A 19,944-nucleotide genomic window follows, 5' to 3' on the forward strand; every position below is an offset into this window, starting at 1 on the left:
CATTTAAAACTTGCAAGTATGTAATGGAATAGTGGTAAAACCGTAGAATGCCATAGGAAAGAGCCAAACTAATTATTTGGGGAAGATTGGGAGGCTTCTCCTGTGAAGATGGCTCTTGAGTTGTTTGAGGTTGATAATTCCCTTAAAGAGAAAAATAAGCATGTATGAAAAGTACATTGTTGCTCTCTAAAGGAAAAATTCATAACTGCAGCAAGAGTTTTGAACCATACAATTGGAATGTTGGGGTTAGGGGAATGATAAAGGGTTTCTAGTGCCCAAGACTCGGAGAATCTCTATTCAGGACATCTTGCAAAACCATTTATTACGCTTCCTGGCAAACACCTTGTATGATACATGTGGTAACACTGATAATTGTCTTGGGCTTCCAGTGTACCCTTGCACTTATAGGGGCCACTGATCTAAGAGGTTGCCAGGCATAAAAGGCACCACAGTTTCTAAAATGATTTTTTCTTTTCCTAGGTTGGTACAGGTCTTGGGCCAACACTGGAGTTTTATGCACTTGTTTCTCAGGAACTACAGAGGGCTGATTTAGGTCTCTGGAGAGGTGAAGAAGTAACTCTTAGCAATCCAAAAGGTAATGTGCAGCTGTGAGCTGTTCAGTTTGTATGACTCAGAACAGGTAAGGGGGCCTCCATCTTAGTCTCTGCTGGGGCTGTGTTCTTGGCCTTTCATTTCTTTTTGCCCCTATTTTCTCATTTATCCAATGGGAAGGCTTTCCAGCTTAGAGGTCATTGCTTCAATTTTGTGAATACTGAATTTCTTAATGTTCTTAGTTACTAGGTTTTGTTTTGTTTTGTTTTGGAAAATCTCATCTGAAGTTTGGTAATTTGTTCGTTTTACAGGAAGCCAAGAAGGGACCAAGTATATTCAAAACCTCCAGGGCCTGTTTGCGCTTCCCTTTGGTAGGACAGCTAAGCCAGCTCATATCGCAAAGGTTAAGATGAAATTTCGCTTCTTAGGAAAATTAATGGCTAAGGCTATCATGGATTTCAGATTGGTAAGTTTAGAATTGTTTGCTTATCTGTAATTTTGTACAATGTTCTATGAAAGTACTTCAGTTCCCTACACTCAATGCTATGTTAGAGCACTGCTGCTCTATTTCGAATGTGTGCACCAGCTGCTTGAGAATTTTGTTTAAAATGCCAGTTCTGCTTCTGTAGCACACATATAAGGCTGTCCTGTGTCTGAGGTAACAGCACCAAACCCATTCCTTTAGTAGCCAGGGTTCAGAGTCGGGCAACATAAAGATGGCATTAATCAAATTTTTTTCAGGATTCAATTAAATTTTAATTCAGCAAGAAAGCCATGAGCATTGTAGGTAAACTCATTGAATTTCTGTTAGATGTTCTTATGAAAATAAACCAAGTGATCAGTATTCATGGAGGTTTGAATATTTCTGGACTTTTCTTCATTTCCTCTTCTCACATTTTATGAGCTATTTTATCAGTATGAGTGAGACATTTTCATTTGATAAACCCACAAGTCTACATTCTCTGTAAAGAGGTGTATACAACTCAGTTATTTTAGAAGTTCTGTCTTAATTTTTGTTTTAAGTAAGTTCATTTTACCTTCTCTGATTTCAAAATATTAAATACATAAGTAGAATCGTTTTGAGTTTACTTGGTTCAAAATAAAGTCAAAACACTTTATAGTGTTTCAGAGGTACTCAGGTAAAAACTTTAATTTATATTGTATGTTCATTTCTATTTTTGTATTATGCTTAAAATAGGTTTCATTTTTTTAAGTTTATTTTTATGAGCATTGATTGGTGTTTTGCCTGCACGTATGCCTGTGTAAGGATGTCGGATCTCCTGTTGCTAGAGTTACAGACAGTTGTGAACTGCCTTGCGGGTGCTGGGAATTGAACCTGGATTTTCTGGAACAGCAGGCAATGTTCTTAACCTCTGAGCCATCTTTCTATTTAAAGAACCTGTTTATAGGTTCTTTAACCTTCTAAACTGTTGACAGAGATTTGGGCCCCAATTTGTGACTCTTGGTTTCATGTAAAGAGAAACAGTTCCTAAATTGCTTTTTTTCTTGGAGAGTATTTGACCTTTGCAAATGACCTCTTACAAACTAGTTGTGACAAAGTATGTTGCCTGTTCCCTTTCAGGTGGACCTTCCGCTTGGCCTACCCTTTTATAAATGGATGCTGCGGCAGGAAACTTCACTGACATCTCATGATTTATTTGACATTGATCCTGTTGTTGCCAGATCAGTATATCACCTAGAAGACATTGTCAGACAGAAGAAAAGACTGGAGCAGGATAAATCTCAGGTAGGTCTAGAGGAGATGTCCAGAGGGTCAGATCAGTTCTTTGTGTCAGAATTATGAGACTTCTTCACTGGTTTGTATTTGACCTAGTTAATTTGATGATAGGATTTACTTTGCTTTTTAATTAAAATACATGAATTTATCTTTATGGGTGTTTTGCCTGCATGTGTGTTTGTATATTACTTGCATGCAATGCCCTTGGGAGCCAGAAGAGCACATCAGATGCTGTCACATGGAGCTAGAAACTGAAAGAGTAACAATTGCCGTTAAGTCTTAAGCACTGAGCCATCTTTCTTTCCCAGCACTATTTCATTTTATTGGAGATGTTTAATGTGTCCTTCAAACTTACAGAAGTATAATTTCACAATGTACCCACTGTGATCTATAATAACATCAAGTGGATGTCTTGACTTTTAAATAAATTATACTTCTAATGAAAGTTCAAAGACCACTTGTCTTAAATTTTAGATAATGAGATGCCTTCTCATTAATTCTTCAGAAAGGTATTTCTATTTCTGTCTGTTTACTCCCTCTTCACCACAGGTTGTGCTTGCATTGCGAGTTTATACCAATACGCCTAGCTTGGAAATGGTTTTTAGTGGTTGTTGACAGGCTGGGACTATACAGCTCAGTTGTAAAGCACTTAAAATAGCATGTGTGAAGTGCTAGGCTCACTATTATAATAAAGAAAAGGTTCATAGATGTCTAAGGTTTCTGTTTTGTCTCATAATCTTGATCCTCTATCATTATTGTGTTTTTAATTGTATGTATTACCAGCTCATTTAGGCTAACCTGTGATTATATGTGTGGGTATTGAATATCAGAAGAAAAACAGGTTGTATTTTCTAAAACATAACATGGTGCAGTAGCTTCTGTTTGTGTAGGTTTAACCAACTGTCATTTCATAGCTTACTTATTTGTATTAATGTGTGTGTATGGCTGCCTGTATGTAAGTTTATGTACTACATGAGTGCCTGGTTCCTAAGGAGACCAGAAGAGGGCATCAGGTCTATGAGCCGTCATATGTAAGATCAGCACCAGTGCAGCTAATAGTTGTCTTTCCAGCACTTGAAGATTATCTAAGGTAAGACAACAAGCTAATAAAAGACAGCATTGCACCTTGATGGGGTAAATACAGTAGAGACTGGAAGATAATTTGAAAGGGTATTTATTTTATCTCCCAGTTATGTTTATAAGGAGACAGTGTTTAAAGGTGCTGTAATAGCTATTAGTATTAATTGTCAGCACCTAGGAGACAAGCCTCTGGGCATACCCATGTGGAATTATTTAGATTGAGTCTAGCCTCTGGTAGTGTATCTGCATGGAGTTTCTTGAGTATGTTAATTGATACAGAAAGAATAGCTTGCAGTGGATGGCTCTATTCTATAAGCAGAGGTTGTGTAAGAGTGGGGAAAGTGAGCTGAGCATGTTAGTTATTCTATTGAGCTCTGCTTGTGACTGTGGCTGTGATATGAACAGTTCTCTCAAGCTGTTACCACTGTGACTGTCCTGGCACAGGCTGTAGCTTGCTATAAACCCTGTCTCATTTAAGTTGGATTTCTCAATCATTTATCACAGCAACAGAAAAGAAACTAAGACACAATTTAGGTCTTTTTATTATTATTATTTCTGTATAAGAATTAATCTTACATTTAGAATTTGGTCTGAAGAGACGGTTCAGCAGTTACTACTCTTCTCAAGTGTATCTAGGTTCGTTTCTCATACCTACTTGGTGTAGGTCACAGTCATCTGTAGCTCTAATTCCAGGGATCTGACACTGTTTTCTTAACTGGACACACAATGCACATGTGGGTGCATATTCTGACAAAGAGACATTTAAACACAAAAATAAATGGATAAATGATGTTTTAAGAAGTTATTTAGAATTGTATAGGTTTGTACTGAATAACTACAAGATTTTGTTGTGTTTACTTAGTCCAGAGATGTACCTTGGATGTCTTCCTCAATCATTCTCCACCGGATGTTTTGGGCTACATCTCTCATTGAGCCTAAATTTCACTGGTTGACTAGACTAGTTGTCCATTTAACGTCAGGGGTCTGCCTGATTCCTTATTCCTATCCAAAGGTTTGCAGACACTAGTACTTTAAACTTCTGTCACATTATTTAGCGTGTATTACATACAGAATGGGAGAAAAGGAAAGGAGATTAAAAGTTGTAGCATGTTTTGATTGCCTCACATATTCCCAGTCTTCTGCAATCTTGTAAGATGTATGAACAGTTGGTGTCCTAACTTTATGTAAATGTACTATGTAGCCAAGGATTACTTTGAGTTTCTGAATCCCAAATGCTGCAATTAAAGGCGTTTGTCACAATGTCAGGTTATGCAGTACTGACAGGTAAGCCCAGGGTACATAAACAGCTGGGGTACATCCCTGGCCTACTGTCCCCTTGTCTTATAAAACAAATGGGGCACATTTTTTCTGGCTCAGATTTGACCTGTTTGTTTACAGTGCTAGGGACCACACCTGCCACTTCAAGTCTGCAAGGCGAGTACTCCACCACTGAGCTAGATCTTTAGACCCTTGACTTGGTAGGTTAAATTCTCACAAGATAATTGGGAATGTGTTAAGTCTAATCTAGTATTAGACTAACAGTCAGTCTATTCTCTTATGTTCTGAATGTACTGAATGTTATACATGACTACATAATTGGGGTAGACAGTTGGGATTGCTTTGATCTGTGACAGGCTGTTTAGAGACAGGCTTACTTTATTTTTTAAAGTACAAAGTCATAAGTTTCTTAAAAATTTTTTCAAATGCATCATTGTACTTTACACATTTTTCCCCTCGCCCCTTCCCCGACTCCATTAACTTTCTTTCCCCAAGATAGTATCCTTTCTGTTGTTGTATTGTGTGTATCTGCATGGGCAGGCCTGTTAATGTTCTATCTAGATTCCTCCTGAGAGCAAACCTCCAGTATTTCCTATGTTCCTCTCTCATGACTTTTCTCCCATATCTTCCTCACTTGTTTTCCATAATCCCCTGTCTGCTTTAATGAAGGGTAGTTCGAGAACTTCCTAATGAATCAGCATTATTTGAATGCCTTTATTTTTAGTACTTAAATTTTTGTGTTTGTCATTGAACCTTAATGCTTTAAAAAATTAGCATTTTATGTAGCCCTTTCAAGTTGTAGGCATTTTAAAAAAAATCTTCTGGGTTTGATGTGATGTGGCTCAGCTTTCTTGGAAGCCACCCATCCCCACTGTACAAAGTTGTGCTGTGCTTTGGGGACAAGAAGTGAACATCTCCAGGGTGTGCTTTACACTTGAACTTTGTAGGGGAGGGGAAAAGTTTATTACACTGTCTGTAATTTTACAAATTTTATATATTCATGGGTATATAATTAGGCTTATCAATAATGGCCTAGAATAAAGAAAAGGGTTTTTTTCTATTTTGTTTAACTTTCTCTAATATGTGATTTGAGTGTGCTTCCAGGGAGAAATTACTTCTCAATATGGAAAATAACTCCTGCAATCTCGTTTCTGTCGTATCGATACTGAGGTCTTTAAAATGATTTTCTTTGTGATCCCAACGGCTTGTTTAATATGTAGTGTATGATCAAAAATTTAATCAGGAACTAAAGGAACCATCAATTGTTATAGTGTTATGTCTTTTGTGAATACAATATAATTTTGCATGAATTTTTGTGCTCTTCTTCTCTCCGTTGAAAGACTAAAGAGAGTCTACAGTATGCATTGGAAACTCTCACAATGAATGGCTGCTCAGTGGAAGATCTGGGACTGGACTTTACACTGCCGGGGTTTCCCAACATTGAACTGAAGAAAGGAGGGAAGGATATACCAGTCACTATCCACAATTTAGAGGACTACCTAAGAGTATGTATTGTCTTTTTTCTGTGGGCCATGGGCCGTAGGAGTTTATCTGCTGTGTTTGTATGAACAGGTGTGTTAGGGTTGGTGGAACCCTTAGCTTCTGCCTGTGTGGACCTTTGCTAAAGACCTTGTTCACCACTGGGACCACTCTTAGAGGACCTTTTATCTTAGCCTTTGTAAGCTTCTGTTTACTTTGTAGAAAACACACAAATATTTTATGCTAAAACAACAACAAAGAAACCGTAAGAAGTTAGCTTGCTCCACACTTTGAAAATAGACACAAAAGTCTAAACCTAGGAGGTGAGACCTGTGGATAGATAGATGGATTTTGTGGATTATTGAAACCACGATCTTCCACCCAGTCTCATAATCTGCTGCCAAAAGCTGCATATTGAGTAGGTCCAGCATAGTCCACTTTTAAGATGACCCTCAACATTGTGAACTCTGTCTGCTGCTTACCTCAATGATGACTTAGAAAAGTGACCTTAAATTTTATTCTGTGTTACCTCAAAGGACACAGTGGATTTCTTCAGCTGTTATTCACCCATCAAAGGCTCCATAACGATGGAGCAGCATTGTATAGGTAGATGCCACTTATCTTCTCTCATCCTGGAAGAAGCCCTAGAGCTGAAAGGTTGCATTTCGTATCCCTTTACTCTGCAGTAAACACGTCTGTAAAAAGCTTACTAGTTCTTTCTCGGTGCCTCATGCATCTTACATTGGCCCGTCTTTAAGCCTAATTGAATACTGTGCATTACACTGCATTTTTCTCTTGTGAGAGAAGATATCAGCAAAAAGAAGTTATCACTTGTTTGAGCTACATTTCTGTCCCTGTTTTAAGCCTTGGCAGAATTGCTTTTTAAAATACTGACATAGGCACACATACCCATACTTAATGTCTTTGTTGGGCTCACCCCAAAGGTATTTACAACTGTGGACTTAAGGTCGCTAAATGTAGGAGAAACTATTTCCTGTTGCATGCAAAAATTGCAGGCTATATGTTTTTCCATTTAGCGGAGTTTAAAAGTTTGCTTGGGTTAATACCTGACATGGGCTATAAAGAACATTGGATTCAAACTAGAATGCTCATCTTGAAACCTTGACGTTACTTAAAATACCTTGTGTGGGACTATAGAGCCTCTGAAAAACTTTCACTCTAGTTTCTTTATTTTCTTTAAAAAGAAAAGAATATCCAAGATCCTTGCCTTCCCAACAGTTCTGTGACTCAAGTAATTTTTTTTAATAACTAATCAGGCTATCTTCTTGTATTACCTGTTTCTTCCATCTTTGGGGAAGCTGTGTTTCCAGCTTACTAACAAATAATGTGCAAACTTCTATATCCTTGCTTTTCTAAAACTACTTTGTAACTGTTAGTTTTAAACTAATAATGGTTTTGTCTTAATCTGAATGTTCTGTGTACCAATAAATTAATCAGGGCCACTGGGAGCTGAGTAAATTTAGGGCTGCTTTTTCTTATTCTCAATTTTGTTCTCCTGAATATCCAAGCTGTATCTGTTTCTAAGAAGAGGTACACACTACAGAGGATGGTTCTCTAAACTTGACAGGATTTAGAAGTCAACACTCCACATTAAAAATGTGGCTGGTTGCTAACTAAGAATTTTGAAATGTTAATTTTTAATTTCAGTAACATTTTAACCTCTTGGAACATTGTCTTTGGTTTCTGGTAAGACATGATTTTCTTCTGGAGGGAGAGTTTGGGATTAAAGGCATGCACCACCGCCACCGCCTGAGTTTATTTTTGTATTTTAAGTTTTAGTTTTTAAAATGATTCTAGAAGGTTAATTACTATACTTTATCACATATTATATTGATTTGGAATTTTGTGGAGTTTTAAAAGTGTTCTCTTTTTGCAGTTGGTGATATTCTGGGCATTAAATGAAGGTGTTTCTAGGCAGTTTGACTCGTTCAGAGATGGATTTGAGTCAGTTTTCCCACTCAGTCATCTTCAGTACTTCTACCCAGAAGAAGTGAGTAGCTCACATCTAAAAGACATTCATTTCTGCCTGTGTTATTGTAGCAGAATAGTTTGCCTTTTTGCTTCAAACCCTACCATTCTACAGCGTTTTGGAGTAAGGGCTTGGAGTTTTGGGAAAGGCTAAGGAAATTTTCTGATTAAGGAAATATGTTAAATAAGGTGTTGTAGAGGCCTGGGGGTGGGAAGATAGGATCCTTGTGCGAAAGTAAAGTACAGCAGCAGCATTCTAGTCCAGGCCACCCTGCTGCTCAGTGAGAAGGGGACTTGGCAGGGGTAGCCCCCTGGAAGCCATGCTCTTAGCTACTTGTCACCCAAGCATGAAGTTGTTTCTTTACTAATTCTTTCTCCTTATTTCGTTTCAAAGCTGGATCAGCTCCTGTGCGGCAGTAAAGCAGACACTTGGGATGCAAAGACATTGATGGAATGCTGTAGGCCTGATCATGGCTATACTCATGACAGGTAAGTGTAGGATCTGCCTATTCAGTTAATAGTTAGGGATTTAGAGGGAGAGGGATCAACTCATCACAGTTTGTGGGAAGTTTTTTTCTAAAATTGAGTTTTGCTAAAGTTGTTCCATTAGGATGTCAACTATGATGACAAAATAAAACTTTTAAAGTGTGTTATAACGAGAGTTCATATGTAACTATATCTGGAAATAGATATCGTCAATAATTATAAGTAAGGCTTGATATATTGACATAGTATTTTAACACAAAATAATTCTGTTCTACTTTTTTTTTTAGTCGAGCTGTGAAGTTCTTGTTTGAGATTCTCAGTAGTTTTGATAATGAGCAGCAGAGATTGTTTCTCCAGTTTGTGACTGGTAGCCCACGATTGCCAGTTGGAGGTGGGTAGTATCTGTGTTTAGCCTTAATTCTAACTGTGAGTAAAACATCATTTGTCTTTAGAGCTAGTCCATTGCTTGGAGTATAGTATTTCTTAGTTATTACAATACTATTATGTTCCTAAGCTGCCAACCTGTCTGCTTAGGAGTGTGAAGAAACACCGGCAGGGAAATTCAGAGACTGCTTTAAACATACATAATTACTAATGCACAGGAATGTTGCTTAGATAAAGTTCTAGACTGTTTGCAGATTTTATAATTCTTCATTAATTTAGATAAGAATACATTCTGGAAATAAAAATTGAACGAGTCTGCTTTGTTTGGATTTTTCAGTTTTTATTTTTTTATTTTTTAATATTTATTTATTTATTTAGTTAGTTAGTTAGTATACAATATTCCGTCTGTGTGTCTGCCTGCAGGCCAGAAGAGGGCACCAGACCACATTACAGATGGTTGTAAGCCACCATGTGGTTGCTGGGAATTGAACTCAGGACCTTTGGAAGAGCAGGCAATGCTCTTAACCTCTGAGCCATCTCTCCAGCCCCAGTTTTTATTTTCTATATGGGTGTTTTGCTTGTCAAGTATTTCTGAGGCCAGAAGAGAGTGTTGGATCCTCCTTGGACTCTATTTAGAGATGTCTGTTAGCCACCCTGTAGGTGTTGGCAATTGAGCCTGATTCTTCTAAACAGTGGCCAATTCTCTTAGTCAGTGAGCCATCATTAGCCAGGAGAGAGGAGTACTTTGTGTGGGAGTTTAACACTATAACAAAGCAGCGATATGTCTTGTGATACTGGTGACATTTTTAATAAAATCAACCAAATTTCTGGAACTCTTTTCCTCTGAACTAGGGTTCCGGAGTTTAAATCCACCTCTGACAATTGTGCGGAAGACATTTGAATCAACAGAAAACCCAGATGACTTCTTACCCTCTGTAATGACTTGTGTGAACTATCTTAAATTGCCGGACTACTCAAGCATTGAGATAATGCGTGACAAACTGTTGATAGCAGCAAGAGAAGGCCAACAGTCGTTCCATCTTTCCTGATCACAACAAGAAATCAGTGTCTGCCTGTTACAGCAAAAGAAAAAAAAATCATGATTTCTTTTCTATGTGTCACCCGAGTCAAGGAAACATGTTTCTCCTTCTTGTTGTAGGAAAACGGCTTGCAGATTATAATTCATAATGGCCCCGTGGACTTAAAGTGATCAGGCCCTAAAACGTTGTTGTGATGAGGTTTCTTTAGCAAGTTCTTGTTTAAATTATCATTTATTTGATGAGTGAAGTTTTTAACTTGCTTTGCTGTGTGAAATTTCAAAGGGATGTTTTTTCAGGCTGGAACAATAAAAATGTCGCTGTGCAGTTTAATTCTGGGCTGTGTGTATCCATCTAGCTAAGTTTGCAGTTTGTTTCTTCCAAAGACAACTCGTGTACATAAGTACAGACATTAAACTCGTGTGGATTTAACAACTCTAGTTTAGTAAGTGGGTTCTGTGTGCTTTCCACCTCTCTAATTTTCTTTTCCTACTTCATTACTGCCTCTGCAGTTCATACATGTTTGTGGTTTTTTTCTTTTTCTTTTTTTTTAAATAATACAACATGAATAGTTAAGACATTTTCATTAGCCCTGGGCCTTGTCATACTCGGCTCTTTCAAATTAAGATACAATTTGAAATTCATTGAATTGAAATAATATTCTCAATATAATTCAGCTTTTGTAACTAGTTAGGTAGGAGGCAGCCTTTTCTTATAGCTTAGTTTTAATATAGTTACAGCACCTCCTGGCTTTTTGCCAAGTGACACTAGGTCTGTTTACATGATATTTCCTTCACTTTGGTAAGGAGGCAAGAAAGTGCATTCATTTTTCTGGCCAGCATTTATCCTATTGCCAGACCATTTTAAAATGATAGAAAGTTTTAAATGAATTACTTTTCATTCCGCATTGGAGTTTTAAAAGATTTTTTTTTTTCCTTCCCTTACTCCTGTTTTAAATTTCTGTTCTCAGGCTATATTTTCCTCTCGTCTTCTCCCAGCGTCAAATGTGGACGAACTGTTCAGCCTTTGTCTCCACACAGATCAAAGCACCTGTAAACAATGCTGTCCATTTGTTTGTGTGCTCATTTCTCAGATCTGCAATAATCTATCAGGTTAATGTTTTTACCTAAAAATAAAGTAAGTTTGCTTCACTGTTTTTGTTTATAGTTCTGTGCTGTATACATGCCCACCTGTCTAAGATAAGCACTTACGGTTACGTTACAGTGCGAGTAAGTCATTGTGTGGCCCCAGGTCCAGCCGTGGTGGTTTACAGCTTCTTAAACACAAAATGAAGAAAGAAAATGGGAGCTGATCCATTACTTTCTAAGGCTCGAATAAAGACTAATAAATTTGAAATCTGCCTTCATCTCCTTCAAAATGAGATGTACCATTTTTTTTTTTTAAGAAAACTGAATTTTGAAGAAACTAATTGTGCTGACTGTATTGATGTAGAGACCTCTTCTTTATCCCATTGCCCCAAAGGAAGGTAGTGGCTTAGTTTACTGCTGTGACTATCATGCTACACTGACCTTGCCTTATGTGGAAACATCCCCTGCTGACGGAAATCTCTTGATAGTTTGCCCAGTCAGTGTGGAGGAGTTGGGGCCAGAAGCTTCTCTGCTCACAGAGGCTTCTAAATGAGCAACATAACCTGGAGAGGGTAAGGGAGTTGGGTTCTGCAGCTTCACCCTGTTGGCCAGAAGATCTGGACCCAGTTGTCTCCAGTTGTGGTGTTTTACAAACTGAGCACAAAGTTTTTTGTGTGAACATAGCATTTTGTTCCTCACTTTTTAAAGATCTGTTAAAATGTAGACGTCTATAAAACAGTGATATTTCATATTAAAATCTGTATTTGCATTTACACCTGTGGTGCTGGCAGATTTGGCTTCGTTGATATCTTGCATCAATTGAATGCTTATGATGGTTCTGACTGGAATATTTCAGAACCGGAAGTCAAGCTTTCGATCATCAGTTTACTCTGTTCAGTACTTGGGACCTGTGGCTAATTTGGCGTCAGGAAGACCACATTTTAAAGCACTCTCAGCAGAGGCCTTAATTTTGAACACTAGGGAAATGTGCCCTTGGTTTGCTGTGCTCCAGTCATCTCTAAAGGTTTGATTCAGGGACCAGCAAGCACCACTGGTACGCTTTTAAACACAGCCAAATGCACTGTCGGGTAGGATGCTAACAACCTTTTCCTTGTCCTAGAAGAATAGACTGGGTAAAGGCCAAAGTGGCAGGTGCCGTAGCCCATCCAGCAAAAGCATATCTATAGCTACCAACACTGGGAGAGCAGTAAGGGATTCTGCTCAGTCTGGTTGTAGTCAAGCTAGGCACACCTCATGAGGAGTGGTACAGCCAATAGCTGTTCGAGAGTGACTTGGGCACCTTATGCTGAAGGCCAAAGTCCAGAATACCAGCTTCTGCCTGTTAACAGGCAGGTTATACCCACCCTCTTTCCTGCCTGGCAGGGATCCTCCTGTCTCCACTCCTCCCAGCACTGTGCAGTCATGCCTGAGTTTTGTTCTTTTGTTTTATAATGTGGGTGCTGGTGGCCCAAACTAGGTCCTCATGCTTATGGCTCAAGAACTATCTCCCTAGCCCATAACTAGCAAATTGAGTTTTTGGTGTTCTCTCCCTTGTGTTGAGATTTTTTTTTCCCATTTCTTAACAGTAAGTACCAAGTTAAGGAAATAGGATGTTCACCATTATTCCAAGAAGCAAGTGTTAAAGACTGGTTGGGAGGAAATGTATAAAAGTGTATTACTATCCCTAGGGTTTCCTGAGGGCTTCTGGGTGTTTATTAACAGAATTGGCCTCTGTTTTCTTTCACACTTTGGTATTCTGACCCATTTTTGTTTTCCCTGTTGTAATGAGAATATTGTCTTGAACTGTCGTGCTCTGTATTAATTCTTTGAGAAGTGGTGGTATATAGGTGTTAGCGTTGACATTGCTGTAGCTGGTATCTACAGTAAGGAGTAACCTGGTGACAGGTCACTGGAAAGTTCCAGTTACCCAAACAGTAATACCGGGCAATTCATAGCACTTAACTACGTTGGAAAATTGGGATATGGCGAGAAGTTAAAATGAACAAGTAGTGGCAAGAAGAAATTCCTTAATGCTTACAGACTTGTTCAGTATCAAGGAGACATTCTTCAATAATGGAAGAGGGAGTTTTATTTTTACTACAAACGGACTCACAACCAAACTGATAAGCAACTGCTCATCTCTGTAAAGTGTTTGCTTTCTCTTTTGATCTGAAACATTTATACGAAATGCTGGAATAATGGAACTTCAGACTACAAATGTGTATGTAAAATTGCATCGATGCCCTGACTTCCTGACTATATTTTTAATAAACAGCGTTATCCTTCATGGTTAATTTTGTTATATTACATACAACCAGAGGGTGTTTCCTGAAAGGTGGTGTGTGGAAGGCTTTTTGGAAAGCTACTTCTGGTAAGTAACCATTGGGGGTAGGCTGCCTAGAACACCTGCTGAGAGTGGAGCAAGGTGTTCACGGTTCAGGGACTCCTATGCATAGGTGAAACCTCTGCCCTTGGAGTTGTTGAAAAACACTTGACAATGTGCAGCGACATAATCTTTTGATGGCAGATATCCTGAAATCTCTGGCTGTCATGACTGGCTGTTCTACCCATGACAAATGTCCACATTAAGTCTACGTCTGAAACAAAAAGTGATCTGGGCTAGTAAACAGTATGTAAACACAAACTTGGGTATTACTGCCTAGCAGGGGAAAGCACTTCTCCCTATAAAAATAGCTGTCAGAAGTTGAGAGGTGCTAAGTAAGCATTTGCAATGTGAAGCTCTATTTCCAGCCCTATTTGGGGGCTGGGGTTAAAATTGTTCTGGGAATTGGTATCCGAATGTGAAGCGACTTTGTAGATGGTTTAGTTTTAATTTTTGTTATGTATATGTGTGTGTGTTTGTGCTTGTGAGTTGTAGGTACTCAAGAGGCCAGAGATGTCAGCTTTCCCTGGAGCTGGAGTTAACAGGTGACTGTGAGCTGCATGATGTGAGTGCTAGGAACCAAACGGGTCCTCTGCAAGAGTGGTGTATACTCTTAAATCTACCCAGCACGGACCTTTTAAATCTTAATGGCAGTTGGTAGGCTAGTATTCAATAGATAGCACAGTATTCCTTTGCAGGCCACTGTTACTTAAGTGTTCCAGGTGCAGAGTAAGATGTGCAGCTGTGAAGGTCTCATGCCCCTCTTTCTGGAAGCTTGTGCTGTTTCTTGCAAGAGTCTTGGCCAGGTATGTAAACTTGAGGTTTATCCTCCCAATTTATGTAAGAAAGATTGAGACGTCAGTGCTGGCTGAGTGGTGCTCACCTTCCCATGTGGAACTCTGCAAGGGACCCCCCCCCCCCCCCCACGTATATTTAATCTTCAAAACTTTACCACTGGGATTGAAGGTAACGTTGATAGATGAGGTTAGATTAAAGGTGATGCTGAAGGGTTTAGCAGATATCTATCTATCTATATATATATATATGTTGCCTTTTGAAGCTGTTCATTGCCTGGGATGGTGCTGCTATAGTCTTCCTGGCAATAGTGCCTCCTTCCTTGCTTTTCTCATGGCTTTGACAAAATGCCTGGCCAAAACAACTTAGAAAGGAAAGATTTGTTTTGGTTCACAATTTAAGAAGAACTATAGTCCACCATGATGGAGTAGGAGTGAAAGTAAGATTTACAGAAGTAAGGGGAAGGTAAAAACCCAAAGGCAAAAGGTAGTGGGGATAATTTAAGTTAGAAAATCTGGCAAGAAGCAAGCCAGTCTAAGGCCGGGTATTTGTAATTAAGAGTAAGCTGTGTATGATTTATTTGGGAGCTGGTTAGTGGGTTCCTCAAAAAAACAAGAATAAAAACCTCACCCAATAGATTCCAACACCCATGTAAAACCCTGGGAATCCTCATGCACCTGCCTATAATTCTATCTTTGAGGACGTTTGAGACAGGGAGGATTTTTGGGGCTTGCTGACTCTTGGAGCTGGAGTTATTGATGGTCTTGAGCCTCCATGCGGATCCTGGGAACAAAACCTGGGTCCTCTGCCAGGGTAGCAATTGTTCTTAATGACTGAGCATCTCTCTAGCCCCTTCTTAAGAGTCTTGAATTTGGCAGATGAATTTGCAGACAAATGCAGGTGGTGGAGAGAGAAGGGAGGGAGGGAGGGAGGAAGAGACAGAATAAACATGCCACTTCCTTGGCCTGAGGGGTCTGCTTAATATTTGAGAAGCATATTTAAATATTCAGAGACACTTCTCTGTGGCTGTGAATCACTTAAAAACAAAACCAGAGAGAAGGTATTCTGTTAAAGGGTTGGGTGACGTTTGGAGTTTCAAGTTAGCGATGCTAGTGGATTGTCTAGGTCTTGTTATTTCTGATCCCATCAATTCTGAAGGTGTAAGTATTCTCAGGTGTAATTTGACTTTCCCTGACTTCTGTGCTCTCCAGTGGCTCCTACGATTGGTAGAGGAGCAGCTACCTCCCAGGTGGTCTAATTTAGTTATCAAATGACTGTGGAAGTGTCTAGATCAGACGTGTATTGGATTGCCCTCTCTGAAGGCTGTCCCGTGGAGCTACTGGAGTCTCAGCCGTCATCTGACCCGGGAGTCTTGTGTTACAGATAAAGAGAGATGTCAATGAAAGTTCAAGGGCCTGTGTGGGCTTGCGCGAGTGGCAGAGCCATGGCCAGATTCTATTCCCAGTACCTAGATATCTAGGAAACGGAGGCACCAACCCTCCTCTTTTCCCATTCATCAGTATCGGTCCTCAGCCAGGCTCCTCCTCTTCACCCCACGTCCCTCCTCTTCTTCAGTCTTTAAAGCTCTTACTTAGTTTAGGATTTATTTTTATTATTTTAAATTAAGTGTATATGTGTGTGCAGGTATGTCCTTATGAATGTGGGTGCCCACTAAGGCCAGAGACATTGGATCTCCCAGAGCTGGTATTAAAGGCAGTTGTAGCTGCCTGATGTGGGTGCTGGGAACTGAACCTGGGTCCTCTGCAAGAGTAGCCAGTGCTCTTAACCACTGAGCCATCTCTATATCCCCTCCTTTTCTTTCACATCCTTGAATATGCTATCCACTGCTCTGTTCGTATTGGTTTTGCTATGAAGTCAGTTGTCACGTTAGTAAGCTCTTTATAAATCTAAAGAATTTTTGTAAATGAGAGGTTAATTTGTAATTCATAGTTTTTGAAGTTCCTGCCTATGACTGGGTGGACCCATTGTGCTAGGCTACACAGCATACCCAATGACAATGTATGTGGCTGAGCAAACCTGCTTGCACCATGAGTCAGAAGTTTAAAAAGAAAAAGTTGACTGAACCAGACCCCACAAATCTCTTTGGGGACAAAAAAATCTCCCACTAGGTGCCATCTATTGAAGGTTCTATCACCTCCCGCTAGTGTTGCCTTGGAAACAAAGTCTTGAACACATTTGAGAGACATTCCTTCAAACGTCTCATCTCGTCCCTTCTCCCCTTCCTCCTATGTGACTCACATTATACATATATTGGACTCTTAAGATGTCTCAAGGTCTCTGAGGTGCTATTAATTTTTCCTTTTTTCTATTTCTCTTAACTGACCTATCTTCAAGTTTAGTAATTCTTTATTCTGCTTGTTCAAATATGCTGCTGCTTCTCCACCTCCACTGAGGTTTTTATTTCAGTTATTGAACTTTTTGACCCTAGAAATTCTGTTTCACTTTACTTCATAATTTTCATTCCTTTATTGCTATTCCCTATTTGATGAGACTTTTTTCTTAGAAATTTCTTTATGACATCTTTTCTTTTGGGTATTTGAATGTACCCTTCAAAACTTTAAAAACTCTTTAAGCATAATTTTCAAACTTTGACTGCTTCTCTACCCATCATCTCGCCTGTTTATTTTTACAACTTTTTAAAATTGGGTAATGCTGAGAATATAATGCAGCACTTCTGGAAATCAGATTTCTTTCCCTTTGTGAAATTGACTGCTGTTAGTGGTTGTTTGGTTTAGTGACTTTTCTAGACCAGTTCTGTAAATTATACATCCTTCCTCTGTTAGCTTGACAAAGTTAAGAGTTAGAGAAGGGTTTCTTTAAATGCCCAGCCTTCCCTGAGGGACCGTGTTTGTGTGTGTGTGTGTGTGTGTGTGTGGTGTGTTGGCATGGTGCTGGTGTGTGTGTATGTATAAATGGTGGTGTGTGAATGTGAGCTGTGTGTGTACACGGAAGCACTCTGCCAATGAAGCATATTTTCAGTATTTGGAGGTAGTGTAAAACTCTGTCTTGACTTTTACTTCTGGCTCATGAAGAAACTCAAAGGTAAGAGATCATTGCCTTTTTGATACTTTCTAGGCAGCTCACGGCTCCAGAAAATGTATATTGCTGTCTAGATTGCCAGGTGTGTCAGAACTCTTAGACATCCCAGAGTTTGAGTTTTGTTTTACTTAAATGTTTAAATTAAAATTTAATTTGTAAAAACTGAGATCAATCTCATTTTCTTAAATAAGCCTCCCTCTGATGGGTGGATAACTTCAGTTGATTCTCAGAAAATTTTAAAGATCTATTTACTTAAGGGAATGGAGAGATGACTCAGGGGTTAAGAGCACTGACTGTTTTTTTGTTTTTTTTTTTTTTTTTTTTTTGGTTTTTCGAGACAGGGTTTCTCTGTGGCTTTAGAGCCTGTCCTGGAACTAGCTCTTGTAGACCAGGCTGGTCTCAAACTCACAGAGATCTGCCTGCCTCTGCCTCCCGAGTGCTGGGATTAAAGGCGTGCGCCACCACCGCCCGGCTGCACTGACTGTTCTTATAGAGGACCTAGCACCTACATGGCAGCTCACAACTGTCTGTAACTCCAAGATCTGACACTCTCATATAGACATACATGTAGGCAAAACACCAATGCATATAAAAAATAATAGAAATAATTATATAAAAAAAGATATTTATTTTTGTTTCTCTGTGTAGCCCTGACTGTCCTGGAACTTGCCCTGTAGATCAGGTTGGCCTCACACTCAGAGCTGCCTCCCTCTGCTTCTTGAGTGCTAGTAAAGCTTTATTTTCAATTAAGTGTATGCATGTGTGTCTCTGGTTTTGGGCACATGAGGCCAGAGAGGATGTTGGGATCCCTTGGAGCTGGAGTTACAGGCTGTTGTGAGTTACTTACATTATAGGTTCTAAGAAACTACTGAGCTATCTAATTCTTGATTCTCAGTTATTTTTTTTTTTTTTTTTTTTTTTTTTTTTTTTTTTTTTTTTTTGTTTTTCGAGACAGGGTTTCTCTGTGGCTTTGGAGCCTGTCCTGGAGCTAGCTCTTGTAGACCAGGCTGGTCTCGAACTCACAGAGATCCGCCTGCCTCTGCCTCCCGAGTGCTGGGATTAAAGGCGTGCGCCACCACCGCCCGGCCTCAGTTATTTTTTGATAAGTGTCGCTAGTATTATTATTTTTAAGAAGATTAGATCACAGAGGTTCTTACTGCACATCGAAGTTGCTTTCATAGCAATTATTCAATAAGAGAGGTGAAGGGGTGAGAATAGGCTGGGTGTGGGGAGAGTTTAACATACAGATCAAGGCAATTGTGATAGGTTTGTTCTCTTTACACTGTGTGGGTTCTGGGGATCAAACTCAGGTCATCAGGCTTGGTGGATATTGCACTGGTAACTAAACTTCAGGAGACCCAGGAGAGATGTCTGGCTAATGCTCCTCCCCTTTGGTCAGAAAGACCATTGTTTAGGTGTGTGTTTTCCCTGCATCACACGGTTGCAGGGGTATCATGTTTTTGGAGCAGCTACCAAGAACTTTGCGTATTTTAGATATAGATTTAAAATTAAAAGTAAAGCAAGGCTGTCAACATAGTTCAGCAGGTAAAGGCCCTTGCCTCCAAGCCTGCCAACCTCAGTCACTTCCTCAGATTCCCCCCCCCCCCCACACACACAGAGAGAGAGAGAGAGAGAGAGAGAGAGAGAGAGAGAGAGAGAGAGAGAGAGAGAGAGAAACAGAGAGAGAGAAACAGAGAGACAGAGACAGAGAGACAGAGACAGAGAGAGACAGGGAGAGAATGAGAGAGAATAAAATGTAATCATTTTAAAACTAAATAACAGAACAGTGTCTTTGCCCAACCAAGTCTCCAGTCTGGGTTGCCTTCTCGCAGAAGTATTCATTCTGTGTGGAAATGATGCATGATTCAATAGAAACATATTTTATTATTTGCCCCAGAATTAAAAATATTCTGTGGTCCAATGGACCTTGGGGTGAATGTTCCTGAATGTTTTCCGAAATTTAGCTTAGGTGATAAGTAGGGCAAGGACAAAGAACTCTGACAGCTTCCGAAAGAAGAGAAGTAGCTGGTGGTGTCGCGTGCATTCACTCAGGGAGGCTGCAGAGACGCGCAGTTGGTTCACCTTGGCCAATGTGGATGCCTGGGCACGTATTATGTGCCGCTGATGAGCTGCCACGCGTGTAAAAATGTCGTCTGCCTTGTGTCTATTAATTCTCATTTCAGCAGCAAATGGAATTTACGCTGCCGAGAAGTTTTTAATCAGTTGGTGACATCTGCTTCTGAATAAATTGGCTTCATCCGAGATAAACGATCATAGGCGCTGCGGATGGCGTTGCGCCAAGGCCCTTTGATATTCACAGCTCGTTCTTTCGAGGATGCTCAAATCTCACCTCGCCACCTGACGCAGCAAGGATCACGTGATGCCACAATCACGTCTCATAGTGACGTGGACTCAGCGCTTTAGAACACCACCAGATAGGATGATCGGGCAGTCTGGGAAAGCTAGAGCCTGCTCTTGGGAGAAGGAGGTGTGGTAGGGGTGTTGGGAGACTTTTACTTGCTTTCAATCCCTAAATTCTTTCTTGTAATTTAGGTTCCAGAAAGCGCAGATGCATTCCCTCGTGCACTGCTAGCG

At 39.7% G+C, this 19,944-nt stretch overlaps 1 protein-coding gene across 12 annotated transcripts in view; it reads left to right on the forward strand.

Moving 5' to 3' along the window:
* Trip12 (thyroid hormone receptor interactor 12) overlaps positions 1-10,356 on the forward strand; it is a 117,275-nt gene extending 106,919 nt beyond the window's left edge. For all 12 annotated transcript variants that reach the window (XM_038339575.2, XM_038339582.2, XM_038339580.2 and 9 more), the window contains 8 exons: positions 481-595; positions 864-1,018; positions 2,135-2,299; positions 5,989-6,153; positions 8,025-8,138; positions 8,511-8,605; positions 8,890-8,993; positions 9,839-10,356. In XM_038339575.2, the coding sequence (XP_038195503.1) occupies positions 481-595; positions 864-1,018; positions 2,135-2,299; positions 5,989-6,153; positions 8,025-8,138; positions 8,511-8,605; positions 8,890-8,993; positions 9,839-10,035 (1,110 nt within the window). In that variant the 3' untranslated portion in view covers positions 10,036-10,356. The remainder of the gene's footprint in view (positions 1-480; positions 596-863; positions 1,019-2,134; positions 2,300-5,988; positions 6,154-8,024; positions 8,139-8,510; positions 8,606-8,889; positions 8,994-9,838) is intronic.
* Positions 10,357-19,944: the final 9,588 nt, after the last annotated feature.

The sequence above is a fragment of the Arvicola amphibius genome, chromosome 8, assembly GCF_903992535.2.
Source record: "Arvicola amphibius chromosome 8, mArvAmp1.2, whole genome shotgun sequence".
NCBI classification, from domain to species: domain Eukaryota; kingdom Metazoa; phylum Chordata; class Mammalia; order Rodentia; family Cricetidae; genus Arvicola; species Arvicola amphibius.